This window comes from Micrasema longulum, unplaced genomic scaffold (assembly GCF_059751315.1).
Source record: "Micrasema longulum isolate JH-2025_06_02 unplaced genomic scaffold, ASM5975131v1 h1tg000097l, whole genome shotgun sequence".
Taxonomy (NCBI): Eukaryota; Metazoa; Arthropoda; class Insecta; order Trichoptera; family Brachycentridae; genus Micrasema; species Micrasema longulum.
The window spans coordinates 778,469-795,596 of NW_028277303.1; the positions used below are offsets into that span (position 1 = coordinate 778,469).

At 31.3% G+C, this 17,128-nt stretch overlaps 2 protein-coding genes across 7 annotated transcripts in view; one reads left to right on the forward strand and one right to left on the reverse strand.

Moving 5' to 3' along the window:
• Positions 1-2,332, forward strand: part of LOC148284682 (arylsulfatase B-like) — a 23,602-nt gene extending 21,270 nt beyond the window's left edge. For all 6 annotated transcript variants that reach the window (XM_088236335.1, XM_088236343.1, XM_088236347.1 and 3 more), the window contains exon 8: positions 348-2,332. In XM_088236335.1, coding sequence (XP_088092461.1) covers positions 348-1,264 — 917 coding nt within the window. In that variant the 3' untranslated portion in view covers positions 1,265-2,332. The remainder of the gene's footprint in view (positions 1-347) is intronic.
• Positions 2,333-2,691: 359 nt separating this feature from the next.
• LOC148284683 (chronophin-like) lies at positions 2,692-16,322 on the reverse strand. Its single transcript, XM_088235741.1, has 7 exons — positions 16,173-16,322; positions 14,885-15,014; positions 13,557-13,714; positions 8,667-8,804; positions 6,916-7,123; positions 3,362-3,506; positions 2,692-2,872 (listed from the first exon to the last, which is right to left on the reverse strand). The coding sequence occupies exons 2-7, from the start codon at positions 14,967-14,969 to the stop codon at positions 2,692-2,694; spliced, it is 915 nt and encodes a 304-aa protein (XP_088091867.1). The 5' UTR covers positions 14,970-15,014; positions 16,173-16,322.
• Positions 16,323-17,128: the final 806 nt, after the last annotated feature.

Consider the following 17,128-nt stretch of genomic DNA (forward strand, 5'->3'; position numbering starts at 1 on the left):
CCTCTCTTCAAGCATTTTTGTCCTTTTTTGTCCTTATCCCGCCCAATTTACAGTAACTTAATGTTCTTAAAATTAATATTTAAAAAATCTTTGATTATTGAGTACTTGAAAATAACATTTTTATATGTATAAATTGTTTGTATTTATTTGATATGTAATATATATATTCTTTACTAACTTTGTATACTATGTGGAAATCTGTTATTGGTTCTGAGTTTATACACTATATCTGTTTGTTTACTAAAAATATGTATGTAGAACTGTTGATTTCCCTAATAAAATAAAAATAAAAATTAAATTAAAAGATCACTCGAAGCTGTGTCAAATCAGAATTTTTCTAATTTTAGGCGGTGATGTGAAAGACCTTGGTGAAATAGATGGCATCAATATGTGGGAGTCGCTCAAACAAAATGCACCATCACTTCGAACGGAGCTTGTTGTCAACATCGACAGTACAGTTGCCTACTCTTCTGTAAGGATAGGAGATTGGAAATATGTGAATGGGTCTACTCAATCTGGAAAATATGATAATTGGCTCGGAGACCCCGGAGCAGTTGCTGATCCTTACGACCCGAAAACCATCATCTCATCGCCAGCATCAGTGGCCCTTTCCGGATACATTACAGAAAAGCAAATAAAAGAAAAAAATGAAAATGGAACCGACATTTTCTCAATGGAATTAGTAAAAATAAGTAAAATACTATCTTTGAGAAACGAAGCAACTCTGAATTGCGATATTATACCTGAAAACACAGCTAATCCATGCAATCCACTAGAAGCTCCTTGTATATTCAATCTCAGAGACGATCCCTGTGAAATGATCAATTTAGCAGGCACAAGACCACAAATCGAGGCGAGTTTGAAGCAGCTTCTCAACCGGTACATCGAATCCAGTAAACCTCCAGCTAATTTACCAATGGACGTGGCAGCAGATCCAAATAAATACGGAAAAGTTTGGGTCAGTTGGAAGGACGACAACGTATCAGTAAGATTTACTTTTAGTTCATTATCCAGGAATGTCATCATCGCTTTCGGGGCTTTCTGTTTGGTGGCTTGCCTATCTATTTTAGTTGTCCTGTGTATCATTATGAAAAAGACTAGTTGTTTCCGTTCTACGAGGCCGAGAAACTCTAGGAGTAACAGGTTACCGAGGAGTTTCGATGAGGAAAAGAGAAGAAGCCTAAACAAGGAACCAGTTATAGTTCCGCCTATCAGTGTAGCTCAGCGTGTAGAAATGTTTGAAGAGAGAGAACACGCTATATAATTTGTGAAACGTCAATTCACAGATGTCTTTGCTTTAATTTATTGAACGAAAGCTCTGCATCAATTTCCAAGTTTATGATTATTTTTATTTTTTAATTACTTGTAACTCAATAAGTGATTAACAAGCTTAAGATAACCTATGGTTTAAAAATAACGTGGTTTAGTTCGAAGTATGAATACAAAAAATAACAATGTTCATTCGTGACTAAAAATGCGTTAACAAATGCATGATATTATATTTATTGTATCGGTTATACGTTGCATAATAGTATTGTTGCGTATTTATTGAAGCATAGAAAAAGTGAAAATAGTTCGTTCATAAAGAACTTGATATTTAAATAAACTGTATTATCAAGCTATTAAAGACAGAAAAAAAACAGTGTTGGATAAATTCTCTTGCATGTTTTGGTGTTTGAAATAGGCGTTATGAAAAGTAAGATTCCAAAGAGATTGAGTCAATCATAATTTGAAGACCTCCCCGGAAGAAGGATCTATATAGTACATGAAGTCAAAAAGTGATTTTTTGATGAAATAATGATCTATATAGCATTAGGTAGGTGTTGGAATGTTATTTCTCTTTTTGCAACACTGATTTTGACTCATATCTATGGTGGAAGTCTTTGTTTTCGCGTATAAGGATCTATGTGAATCAAAATGGCGGATACTAACTAGGTCGAGCTGTCTTTTTTTCATGTAGACTTCTTCCAGGAGGTCTTCATTTGTTTCCTGACTGATAGATATTATGAGTTATGTTTGGTTTTTAGATTATCGCATAAATTATGATATTCTACTTTCAACTAAGTACCTATTATTTAAGATGAAAATGGATAGGTAAAACTGCTTAATTATAAAACAAACGATTTTATAATCTAAAGCAAGTTTTATTTGGATATCCGTGCATAAGTATTTTATTTATATTTATCTCTTTTGATAAGTTGAACTTCTTGGTTGTTTTAAGTTCATACAATATCAACTAATCGAATGTTAATTAGTGCGTTATTTTGATTGAATTGTTAAATCAATATTTCAATGCATGTTTTTAACTACTGAAAATATATGAATATTTGTTTACTTTCCATCTTTTATTCATCGCATGTAAAGAATAACTATTATGTCACTAGTTCTTACCCAAACACAAACCATTCAAATAAGCCATAACATAATGAATTGTTGTCGAATTATGACTGATACTATTATTATTGTTTTTCCTAATAAGCCATTAATTATTATTTATATGTGCATTTTATGGTCTTGACAATTTATTTTGACAATAATTTCTCTACTTTTTCGTTTTAATAATACATTTATAAATTTTTTACGTTTACGATCTTACGTCATTACTAATTATTTTCAACCACATTCTTTTGACCCTGTCAGTGACTTCATATTCATCTAAAATTGTGTGTATAAATATGTACTTAATTTTAATTAACACCAAGCATTAATTTTGTCTGAAACAGATAACATGTGACCCAAAGACTGAATCCAGTAATCAGGTTTGTATTCTGGAACAGTAGTCTCCTTAGCATCCTTCAGGGTACTACCTCCACTAAGGACCAAAAGCTTCTGGAAACCGCAGAGTGAAGCGAAAGCCATATCTTGTTGTATCCTGAAACAATGAAAACGTTAATCATTCACATTTGCCATAATAAAGAATGTTTTAATACAATTTATAAAGCTAAATAAGTGGAAAATTTAAGCTTAAATTTTATTGTTGTAGATTTCTATAATAAAGTAAATAATATTATTTTATAATATTGATAGTCATTGTTTGCCATTACATAAATTACTCCGCCATTAATACGTAGGTTTTTCTACTTTTGCCATACATGTCTGCCATTGTTTCTTCCGACAGATGAATGATAATAAAAATACTCATATTGTTTTAGCTTTTTACTAATAAATATTTTTCCGTAATACTGATTTTGTTCATTGTCAATAAAGAAACATTTACCAAAATACAGACTTGCGATGCATATTTAAAAATATTTTGAGAAAAATTACCAAAATGAAATTGCGAAATAAATTTGTGATGTTTTTATTTACGCCAAAAGAGCAGGATTTCAATAAGCCAAAAGTTACAAATTTGCCAACTTACATATCTCCAATAAAAAGTACTCTTTTTGGATCTTTTATTTGAAAACTCTCAATCACAACTTTTTTCAAGTATTCGCTTGGTTTCCCTATGGCAACTGGTTGTCTTCCTGATATATCCGACACAATATCACAAAAGTATCCAGGTCCTGAAAAAATAAACATATAGGAATTCTACATTTAGATAGTAAAAAAATCTTTCTATGCTTTGAGATATGTTTAAAGCACAATAAATTAAGTGGGGCGTCGTTGAAAAATGCATAAATGATCTTAGTAATTATAGTAAACTTCTTATGCACTTAATGAAAACGCATTTCCTTGAATTTCAGGGTTTTTTTTTCAAGTCTTAATATTTGCTCTAGTAAAACACGTTTCATCAGAAGGTATGGAAATAATATTTACCGTACGATTTATTTGTAACATATCTCATACGAAAAGTGATGGTATTTGAAAGGGGAAGTGAGGTAACTGATAGCATAATAAATGTAAACAACGAATGTTTACATTTATTGTGCAGTTACTTAAATCTGTGAAGCATATTTTCAAGAGATAAAAGAGTAGAAAAAGATGTTAAAAGGAAAGTGAATGCGGGCAACAAAATGAACGGCGCATTAAACACAGTAATTGCTAATAAAAATATATCGATCGAAGCTAAACTGGCAGTGCACAACAGAGTTTTAGTCATGAAACATGGAACTGGCAGTGGAAGGATAAAAGCCGAGTGAACGCGGTTAAAATGCGATCTCTTTGACGAATGTGTGGGTAATCAATGTATTTTTTTTATTTTTATTTTTTTTTTTATTTTCTTTTATTCAGGAAACATACAGTACAGTTACAAAGTTTAATATTTTACACAATTGGACTTAATTCTAATGGACCAGTGAAGTTTCCATATTAAAAAGCAATTAAATCTAATGTTAATTATGAAAGTATAAAAAAGAGAAGGAAAAAGAAAACATAAATGAAAGTTGTTTAAATATTTAAATTTAAGTGAAAAAAAAATATATTTTAAGGTTTGTAGTTTGTAGTGACTATTTACAAATGGAAATAATATTAAAAATGAAGAAAACTTGTAAGAGTAATTAAGAATTAAGAATGGAAATAAAGAATGAAAAAAATACTCAGATGTAAAAATAAAATAAAATAGTAATAACATTTTTTTTTTTTTTTTTAAAAAAGGAAAAACATAAACACATATTTATTTTAAGAGATTCAAAGAAACGATGAGAAGAATCTTTAAGTGAAATATAAGACAGTAAATTTAAATTTAGGTCAATTTAAAAAACATCTTCAAAATTAATGACACATTATAGTAAGAGCAGCAATATATTGATTTTATTAACATATATAATATAAGTAATTAAAAGTAGTTTAAAAGTATAACAAGTATAAAAACATGCCAATGGCAGCAGAGAAAAAATAAAAAATAAAGAAGGAATAACAAGTATGGCAAGTAATCATTTAAAATTTGAAAAAGCAATATAAGGAGAAGATTTTAAACCAAGAAAAGTCGATAAAATTTCATTAAAGCGATTTTAGAAGTAATACAAAATTTCAAAAGAGAAATTTAATTTATAATAATAATATGAATGTATGTAATTTGAGTGATATAAGAGAAAAAGGGACCAACCGGAGTTTTATTCAAAAGTTTTCAATACACTATTTTTAAATAATTGTAATCCTGTATGATATATATCTATATGGTTAAAAAAGCTGTTAAAAGTGGAACACGATCTGTGTAAAAACGAATTCTGGCAATAGTTCGTATTGACACTAGGTATTCTAAAGGTTGGGTGATTTCGTAGGGCACGTGATGGACAGTTAATTTGAATTTTATTTAGGAGCTGGGATGAATCAGCTAGACTGTTAATAATTTTATAGAGGAATGTGAGGTCCATTAATGTTCTCCTTTTTTCGAGGTTAATCAGTTTGTGAAAACGTCCAGATAAGTCATGATTTGGAAATATAAGCGAGCATCGGAAATTCAAATGTTTTAAAAATTTGTTTTGTACTTTCTCCAGCCTGTCAATATAAGTAATGTATTGTGGATTCCAAACGATAGACGCAAATTCAAGATGGGTTCTTACATAACTATAATAAAGATTTTTTATTGTTAGATCATTTTTAAAAGGCTTAGATACTCGTATAATAAAACCTAACATTTTATATGCTTTTTCAATAATTTTATCAATATGTGATTGAAATGTCATTTTTGATGACGGGGTTACGAATGATGAAATCAGGCGAGAGTCTAAATCTGAGTAAGGTATAATTTATAAGATTAAAAAGGGTCTCTGAGATGGTTTGGTCATGTAGAACGAGTGGACGACGAAAGAATGGTAAAACAAGTATATATGGCAAAAATGATCGGTAACGTAAGACGAGGACGACCAAGGAAGACGTGGCATGATCAGATAAACCAAAATCTTAAGTCTGGGCATGTTAAAAGCTGGCTGAACCGAAGGGCATGTATGACAAAATATATGACAGGATAGACGCGTGTGGCAGTTCATTCTCTCTACCTACCCTTACGGGGAAATGGCGTGATGGTAGTAGTAGTAGTAGTTGCAATACGTAAATCATCCATTTTCATAACTTAAGCCGCATCTAAAGGTGAAAAGATGCAATTGTATAATATGCAATTATATCCATTATTTGTTTACATTAAGGTGAAATGATCATTTAAAATTCTACTTAGAGGAACAATCAAATATTCTATTGAATAAATAACTTTTTGTTGAAACTTGGAAATTTATTCATAGTATTTAAACGTGTTAATCACGATACATCCATTTATTGTTCATTTCCAACCAAAATAATCATCTACAATTCTGTCCGCCTAGTTAAACTACTAGTTTGAATCGAGTTGTGGTTCTGTGGCTAGTGTCTCGGACTCACGGACCAATGATCGGTGGTTCGAATCCCACTCTACTCCAACTTTATTTCCATTTTATAATAGAGAGTTATTTACAACTCGTTGAAAATGGCCCTAAAAATTAAATATTTGGGTAAATCAAAAGAACGCAAATATTTATTTTCCATTAAAAAAAAAAACAACTTAATTATTAAACAATGGTCAGTGCCTTCGCCTACCATGCAAGAGATCCCGGGTTCTATTCCCGACATGGTTGACATAAGATATTTATATGAAAATGTGTTTTTACATTATGATATTTCATATTCTCTGGACTGACGGGTGAGAAGGTCTGATCATCTAACTTATGTATAACAATAATGATGGAGATACACCGTAGTTGATGAATCAAAGCAGTAGCCTATACACCATTAAGTACGGAAAGGGAATGAAGATGATAATAAATCAAATTGCCCTATGATACGAAAATCGAATTACATAAGAAGTTACCTCCGATCGAAATTTATAATATTTACAACCTTAGAAAAACAAATAAATAATTGAAACATAAATTTATGTATGTTTGTAGTAACCCTAAAGGGTTTTATCGTAGTTGACAGACATCTCAACAGAGACAAAGAAATCAAAGAAACACAGTAGAAAGTTAAGGCATTTACATTTGAAAAGGAGAAAGGATTTTTTACCTGGAACTGAAACCCCATCAGAGTATTTAATTTTTCTGTCCGTAAGGCCTACTATATAAGCAACTTCTGGGCGCTTCAAAAGAGCAATCGCTTTAGTTAACTTAAAATAGTTGTACTGCAAATCCATATCAATGTACACACCGTGGACTTCTGGATCATCTGAAGTATATTTTCGGAAGTTTTCAGGAGTGCTTTCATAACTGGAAGGCTGAAATAAAAAAATAATAAAATTTCGGTATGCGGATGATGCCATGCTTCTTGCTAGCAGCAAAGAAGACCTTCAAATCTTGGTAGCAAAAGTCTACGATGTATGCAAGAAAAGCGATTTGCTTATGAATGTTGATAAATCGAAAGTGATGGTTTTTGAAAGGGACGAAAATATAACTAAATGTGAGATCAGCGTGAACACGGAGATATTTTGAATCAGGTAGAAGAATTCGTGTACCTGGGAAGTATGTATACTAGGAACGGAAAGGCCGAAAAAGATATTGCAAGAAGGGTGAGTGCCGGGAACAGGGTGAACGGTGTACTAAAATCTATTTTGGTAAGCAAATGTTTATCGCAGGAGGCTAAACTAGCAGTTCACAACGGAGTTCTAGTGCCAACTCTAATGTATGGGAGCGAAGTATGGAATTGGAAAAATGATGATGAAAGTAGGTTGAATGCTGTCGAAATGCGATCCCTCAGGCGAATGTGTGGTAAAACGATGTATGATAGGTGCACAAATGTCGAGATCCGTAAAGTGTGTAAAGCTGAGACATGCATTATTGACAGAATCAAGAAAGGGGTACTGCGTTGGTTTGGACATGTAGAGCGAATGGACAGCGAAAGAACAGCTAAAAGGATCTACGATGCAAATTTTGATGGATGCAGAAAACGAGGAAGACCGAGAAAGACATAGCACGATCAAGTCCATCAAATACTTGAAGATGGACATGTCAAAAGTAGGAAAAATCGGCGTGCGTGCATGAGAAGATGTATGAATGTAGAGGAAGCGAGGTCTGTATGCCAAGATAAAGTATTATAGCGTTCTATTCTCTCTGCCTACCCCTACGAGGAAACGGCGTGATGCTTTGTTTGTTTGTTTGTATAAAATTTCAGTTTGAAAAAACAAATTCAAAAATTTCGAAAAATTAATAAGAAGATACCCAACACAATCTATATAATTATTATTATGGATAACTTATATAGCGCCCTTTTCGTAATAAAATACCTCAAGGGCGCTTTACATGGTGATTCTATTGTTAAGTTAATTTAATTGAAGCTTTTAAATTTGTAATTTAATTAAAATAATTTATTTTGTTGTCACGTGCTACGGATTTATTCAAATGATTTAGAGAACAAGTGGGTTTTAAGTTTTTTCCGAAACATCACTTCACTTTCACAGCCTCGCACCTCTGCTGGGAGAGCATTCCATGCCATAGGGCCTGCGACCGCAAATGCGCGTTCACCAAATTTAGTGCGCTGTTTGCGTAGAGGTATAATAACTTTTCCTCTCGCCGTAGACGTTGCTGATCTAAGCGTGAGACGCCTGTCAGCTAGTTCATCTGTAATGCATAGTTCCCTTAGATATTCCGGAGCCGAGTTGTGCAGTGACTTATACATAAGCCAACAGAGTTTGTATTCGACCCTCTGTGGAAAACGTAGCCAGTGTAGTTCTTTTCCATCTACCTACGGCTTCAGATTGAATCGCGACATCTTAGGCAATCGTGATTTTAATTTTAAATTTAAAAGAAAAAAAAATGATTTACCCCCACAATGACCTCAAATCCAGCATCTTCTAAATTCTGCACCATGGGAGGGGTAGCAATTGCATATATTTTTTTCCCCTTAAAATTTATACCATTTAAATACTTCACAATTGTTTTCGTTGGTGATACCAAGTGATCCTAAAAATAAAATAATTTCAAATAAGGTAAAAAATGAATAAGTAACTTATAACCATATCGCTAGCCCACAGCAAAAGTGAGATAACGCCGAAATTTCCGATTTCCGATTTTGAGATTCACATGCAGATATTTTATTAATGGTTTTATCTACTAAAATATTTATGTTAGATAGTCGACGTATGTGAAATTTCATAATCTACTTCAAATAATTTCATTCAGTCAGACCTCAAAGTCCGATTATCTCAGAATATGTTCTTAAGAGATATCTCAATGTTGTTTTGGGTTTGCTATATATATTATACAATTAGTAGTTTTCACTGCGATAAGTCCATGGACTGTCACCTGAGGCGTAAGATTGATCATTTTATCGCCTATCTGCGACGATTGGAGTTCTAATTGAACAGTTATGCTGAAAGCAGCCTGTCCACAATTTTGAAAAAATGAGATATTGGTGTAATCGGGCGAAGTAAGGTCAATTCTATGTCCTGCTAAAAACAGCCAGGCCGCTTTCATAAAAGAAACTGTGATAATCACCTTCTTAAAATATTGTCGATCTCAAAATCGGCAAATCTCAATTTGCAGAAAACACCCACAGCTCTAGAAAAATCTTACGCTACTTTAAAACCACAACTAAAACCGGTAAAATAGGTAATTAGATACTTGTTTGAAATATTTTAAAAATGTAATGTATAGATTGTTTATCATTTGTCAAAGTCAAAAACATTCCAACTGTAGTGTAGGTTTGATTATTCACTCTTTTCGCAAACGCGCTATTATCTCAGTTTCATTTTTCTATCGCTGGCTGCTTTCTGCATAATTGCGTTCAATTAGCGGTGATTAAAAAGAAAGAAACAATTACTTTTAAAGTTATTTTCTAGAAACAGCGACCAGGGACAGTGAAATATTACAATGAAAGTACCCATCCCTTTCCCGAAACTGTATATATATATACTTGTGTCTTTCTTCAGTTTTGCATATTCATTTTTAATTTTTAATAACTAACTTAGCGAACATTTCATATTTTTTTACCACTAAATCGCGAAAATAACAAAACATAGAAACTTTACAAGCTTTCATTGTACATTGTACCCCTCACTGCAGTATTGACAATTTGTGATCAGTACAAAAATCTTACTGTAGTTTCCCAGGATGGCAGTGAAGAAATACAGTGTTAGTTCCAAATCGAGACCGTGAAATATTATAGTTAGCCATCTTATTGACAAATATTTCACATCAACCCTCCTAGATTTTAAGCTCAGAACCTCAAACATGGTTAGCGAATGAGCCAACCACAACACTACGATGTTAACCCTTAATCGCATAGTGTATTTTATTTGATACATAACACAAAAATAGTACAAATGGTTTTGTGATGTTACGAATTAGACGCTTAGCCAAGATTCTGAACTGAAGTTCACCAAAATTGTATTATATCTATATGAATCAACAAGGCAACGCTGTAAATTGTCTAAATTCAAATGTCAACATGATATAAATATAGTATTGATGTTTATTGTTGATATTTCTTCATAAAACTCCATAGTTAATGATTATGATAAAATTATAAATAAACTTATCAATGAAACTTCTTGGTTTAGTTTTACTTTCTACTATTTTGACCAACGAGCGTTTTCGCCTAAGTAGGCATCTTGACATCCAGTCTAGAAGATGCCTACTTAGGCGAAAGCGCCCGTTGGTCAAAATAATAAAAAGTAAAACGAAACAAAGAAGTTTCATTGATAAGTTTATTTATAATTTTATCATAATCATATAAATATAGCTTTCTCGCTTTCCATAAATTAATTTAGTATTTAAGATAAACAAATTTTCTTATATCTAATATATCCATGAGTGTCACTTTTTTTCATATCTAATATTGCATAGTGCAGCAAATTTGATACATACCTGTTTTTTCTCTAAAATTGTCTATATTTTCTTTCTATCTAGGATTTTAAACATTATTTTCCCATTCATTTTAATATTGCATAGTGTAGCAAATTTGATACATACCTGTTTTTTCTCTAAAATTGTCTATATTTTCTTTCTATCTAGGATTTTAAACATTATTTTCCCATTCATTTTAAGAGTACGAAATACCATTTTCAATAAAAAAAACGAGTTCCACTAAGCTTAAAATTCTTCAATTTTTTTTGTTAAATCCCTTCAATGTTTTTAACGTGAGTTTAAAAATAAATTAATCTGATATCAACATGCGGTTTGAATTGATAAGAATTCAATGACTGAATAAACTTTTAGAGTTTTATGAATGTTTCCGGTAAATTTGATTTATGCTTTTATTATTTCATGTAAGATAATTAGATTAAATAAATGCAAATAATAATATATATAAATTCATTTATCACACTTTACCATAACTCACGGGTTAATGTACAAGTAATGTTTACCTCAGCATTACATCTAAAACAACGCTGCATTAATTTATAACTTTTCATAGTTCCAGATTGAGATGGTAAATTTTCATGACCAATTAAACAATGGCGTAAGGTCATGCTAATCAAGGAAATATACAAGCACATTGAAGTATTCTGATACTTTGATTTGACTAAAAACAGAATAACGTTTTAAAAAAGATAATAATAGTTATGATAAAGTCATTAATTAACATAAGATTTCCAATACCTAAATAGGTAAAATGAAAAATATTACTTCACTTTGTGACAAATCACTTAATACAGTAACTACACTGGCCATGTAAATGAAAAGATTTGGGTTCCGAAACTAACCGCCTGTAAAATAATAAATGTAAGGAAACACTACAAATGGTTCTATTAAATATATATAATACACTAACATGCAAATCCCACTATACACCTTCACCATAGTAGTTGCACATAAATATAAAACCAACGTGCTGTAAGGACACGTGCTGTTGGAAGCTGACACCGACGGGCATGCCGACAGAAGTATGAATTAATTATGTATAGGGTGACCATTGTAATGGAACCATATTTTTTTTCGCCTATTTTTTTTCTCAACTATACCACAAGATTAAACCTTTTTATATTTCCGAGCCCGAACGTGAAAAAAATCCGTGAGTTCCTGAGGGGTGTACAAAAATACCCCAGCTAAAATGCTATGAATACGACTTAAAAAAAATGAAAATATGACATTATTATTGTAGTGTTCATAAAACTGCTTTATAATATTTTGTCACGTCGTTTATGGCATTTATTAGCTTCATATTGATCGATGTAATATTATGAAATCGCTGTAAATAATAAAATGGGATAGAATTGATTTGTTAATTATATTTTGATAAAGAATCTTGTGTAGCTTTGACACCAGTCGGATGTTGTTATATATTTATTTTATTTTTATGAATAACCTCAAAGTTAGTACTTCATGTATAAATTTAATGATAATTTTCATTTAGAACATTATTGCGACCTTAATTATTACCCAAAACACTTACACAATTAGGTTGAATTTATAAACAGTTATATACATCATTTGACGTTAAATTATTAGTGCGGTCATCATATGAAGAAAAGCGTCGTCGTATGCAAAAAAACAAAAATCCTCAAGTTAGGGGTACAGAAGATTTAGAAAACCACCCCTGGACACCGCAAGACGGGCATCTTATTACACACACTGCATTACCGCATATTACGGCCGCTAGAACATGAAATTGCATGCATCTCTTTAGTGCATTTTAACAAAACTCAACAATTTCTGTACTTCATTTTTTATTCAATTATTTTGAAGTTACACGATTTTGTGCAACTGGTCCTAAGTTAGTAAGCAAATGAGTGCGATTATAAAAAAAGGTAAATAGTCGTACAGCGGTATTTAACAGCACAAAAAACTTAAAAACCCTTTAGTTAAAGGTTTGATATTATTTTACCCCGAATTGATGTTATTTTATTTTATTGTTGCGATTCACCGGCAATGGAGGCGTCCGTGGTGTAGGGGTCAAGACGCTTGACTCACGCACGGACGCTTCCAGGTTCAATTCCCGATGATAACACAAAATTGTTAAGGTTATTTTTATCAAGCCTGGGTGTTCTGCGCTGTAATTCACCTTCTGGGTAATTGGGCCTTCTGGTCAGTTGTGTGTGGTTGTTTTTTTTACTGGACAGTATTTCATTAATCTTAATTACTTAAAAAAGAAAACATAGATAAACTAACTATATTACAAAATAAAGCCTTTAGAATCATTTTGAAAAAAAACAGATATACGAGGGTAAAGTCGATGGTAAATGAAATGAAATTATTAACATATAAACAAAGAATATTTTACAATACAATGATATTTGTTCATAAAATTATACTCTAAAAAAAAAAAAAATTTTGGAAAAAAATTGATCGGAACCAGCATGAACACGATCACAATACTAGAGAAAAGAACAAAATTAGACTTCCATTTAGGAAAAAGGCAAAGTCACAAAATTCGATTTTATTTAAAGCAATTAAAAAGTATTACGAAATGGAAAAAAATATTTATGAAGAAAAAAACATATCAAAATTTGAAATAATGGTCGAGACATATGTGATAAACAATTTATAAATTAAATATATTTGCAATGTTATTATTAGAACACACATAACAATATGTATGATATGTGTGCCCTACTTTCAGATTTAAATGAAAAAATGTTTCTAAAAATCGTAATATTTCCCTATTAAGTTATAGACATCGAAGTGACCATAATGAGACGTGTGTTTATTGTTTAATATTCGATTCTTTTTTTAATAAAGGGAAGGCTAAAAAATAAAAATAAATACACTTACCGAGTTGTAATCCAGACCAATGCCGCGAAATTTCTCACTTAATGCTTTCTGAGTGCTGGTTCCGTTGTTGCTGACAAAATAAATATTTTTACCCATATTTTTTAATCGTTCCAACGTTTCTTTGACTCCAGGAATCGGGTGAGGATGCCATAAAACACCTAAAAGAACATTTAAGAGAAGGTAATATGGAAGTCTAGGCATCCACAGGGCTTATGACCTGTCATTGACTGATTTAAGTGGCCATTTTACACACTGTGTAACATTCACCATTCTGCCCATATTTGAACACCTTTGTTCCTTCCATTATTTCATCTGTTGATGTTTGTAAAGTTAAAGAGCTGAAACCTTTATTTATGCGGGTGCGATTCATCTAATTTATTTATTTCACGTACATACTAAGCAAGGCCTTAAAATGTAATTTTTTCCATTTTTATACTTCTATATCGACCAGGTGGATTTATCAACAATATTTTGAGTTGGTCCAAACTTTTGTAAACAAGGACTGGATTTAACTCCCTGGGGAGCTGTTAACATTAAAATATTATTACAGAGATGAAGAACATTTAGCATTCCTTCATGGACCAAGTGGATTTATTAACAATTTTTTGAATTGAATTGGTGAATCTCACCCGCATAAATAAAGGTTTTGGCTCTTTGACTTCACAAACATCAACAGATGAAAGAATGGAAGGAATAAAGATGTTCAAATATGGGTAGAATGGTGAATGTTACACAGTGTGTAAAATGGCCACTTAAACCAGCCAATGGCAGGTCATAAGCCCTGTGGATGCCTTGACTTCTATATTACCATTTCTAAAATGTTATTCATCTCTGCTGTAATATGTTAATGATCATCTTACTTTCATGTAGCAAAAATGATCAAGATGCGCTGTTGTTGGTGAACCAACGCAGTGTTTTATGCACCACTATGTGCGGAAAAAAACAATGCATCATCACGTATGATAAAATATTTCTAATATTAGCAAATAAGTAGGTACCCGAAATATAATTGCTAACTAAATATTTTTTCAGTAGATTGTAATAGAAAAAAACATGCATCATTTTATGTAACTATTTTATCTGTTTTTTCTGTCTTGTCTGTAATATTGTTTTTCTCCCATTTAACATATGTAAGCACCGTTTGTTTCTGGCTAGTCTTACCAGGAATGGTAAAAGCCATAATAAAGAAAAAAAAAATATATTGATTAAGAACAATCATAATCATGAACAGGTGGTGATGTTACGCCATCACGATATGTATTTAAATTATTTAGTATTTAAAAAATTGCAAAGTTGGTGTTTCATTTTTATCAATAAAACTATTTTACCGTCACAATCTGCAAGAATCGTGTCAAAAGAATCCAAAAATTCGAGGAACTGTGGTTGGGTCATCGATGACAAGTCATTCATCATTTTGGTAATTTCTTGGTTTGTACCACAAAAACGGATCAAGGAAAACTGCAAATAAATATAACATAGATACTTTTAAAATCCTGTTTATCTTAGTCACATAGATACAAAATTACAAATCTTCCGTCCTCTTATATCTGAGCAATGATTATAATAACTTGAGTAAAAAACTCAAGTTTTTGACAGCAAGCATATAATGTTTACGAATATATTAGTAAATTCGGTTTTTAAAAACATATTTTTAAAGAAAAAATACAGTCAGGATTACTAAGAATTTAATTATGAAATAAAAAAAAATAGTTAAAAAGGCTATTATAAATATCTTCACGAGTTTTTGTTTATTTCAAGAAAAAATCATGGAGTTATAATAATAAAACATGTATATAGTTTTATTCCACTTTAATTTATAAATTTTAATTCATCAGTCTGACGATGTCGGTCACGACGAAACCCGGTCACTAGTAAGAAGTTATAAATAAAACATATAACAACAGAGATGAAGAACATTTAAGAGAAGGTAATATAGAAGTCTAGGCATCTACAGGGCTTATAATCTTGGATCTTGATATTATGGCTTATGATCAGGGCATCTATATTGAAGGAATATAGATGTTCAAGTATAGGCAGAATGGTGAATGTTACACAGTGTGTAAAGTGGCCACTTAAACCAGCCATTGACAGGTCATAAGCCCTGTAGATGCCTAGACTTCTCTATTACCTTATCTTAAATGTTCTTCATCTCTGCTGTAATATGTTCATATAAACAGCTCCTCGGGGAGTTGAATCCAGTCCTTGTCTACAAAAATTTGGACAAACTCAAAATATTGTTTTTAAATAAAAGTAGAATAAAACGATAAACGTATTTTTATTATTATAATTAAAATGCAGTTCCACCAAGAAATGTCCGTAGAAAAACTCAATCTATTAAAATAATAGAAGATACTAAAAAATAATTACCGTACGACTTCACTACCTTTCAACTAATTATTTTGAAATATAAAAGAATATCAAGAAGAAGTCAAGAAAAATTTGGACATGCCTGAATATTGTTGTAAACAATCTTGTTAGGAAATTGGAATTAAGTTATGGTGAAGACTCCTCAAAAATTTCTAACATTCCAACTCGACTTAAACCTAACTAAATTTAATTTAATTAATTGTGTTAATTTTTTTAATAAAACAAAATCAATTTTTTTCAAACACTCACCGTCAAATCAATTAGATTTATATAAACAGTATTTGTTTTGTTTTTTTATCAATTACACCACAAATTGCAATAAATACTTTCAGTCATCGAAAAAGTAAATAATAACCAAGTTTTTTCACAAGAATTTGATTGACAATAATGTACTGTGTTCTCGTATATCTAATAATTAATTGGATAACACACTACTGCTCATTCGCAAATGATTATTAAGTGATAAATTTCGTTACATTATAATAAATGATATACATAATATAGTCAGTAACATGAAAGAAATATTTACACTAAACTTATCAATTATGCACAGCGGTGTATTCGGACGATAAAATCACTCAAATATTACATTTTACATTACAAAAATTAGTCGCTAAATCAACATACGTATTACTTAAAGTGAACACAGTTAACTTTTGTGCATTATTGCGTGAATGAGAGTTTTGAAAATGCAATAATATGTGACGTCACTTGATCAAAGGTGCGGGACAGCCATTTGTTATTTTTGGCTAACAGGAATACTACGAGTAAATCTTTCATACGAAAATGAAAAATTTTGGTAAGAATTTTTTTTTTAAACTAATGGGTAATTGTCCATAATTACTAAAAAATGTGAAATTTAAAAGCATTATTTTGAATTTTAATGATCAAATTTAAACATCAGAACAGAGTTGGCACCAGTTGTGATGGAAAAAAATAATGATTGAATAGGAAAAAAATACTTTAATATAAATACCTTGTCTAGATTGTAATCCATTTGAAGAGTAAGTATGTTTGATTTCTTCGTCTTTTTTCTGCACATTCGATTCTTAGTAGAATATTTTGACATCATCAGACGCCTCCAAGAAACCCTATCGCTAACTAATGTTTTTGCCTCTTCCCACGTCAATCCCACCTCCAGTAATTTTGTTGTAAAAGCCGGAAGATCGTCATAGACGGCTTTTCAGGAGGCGCAGTGGAAACCC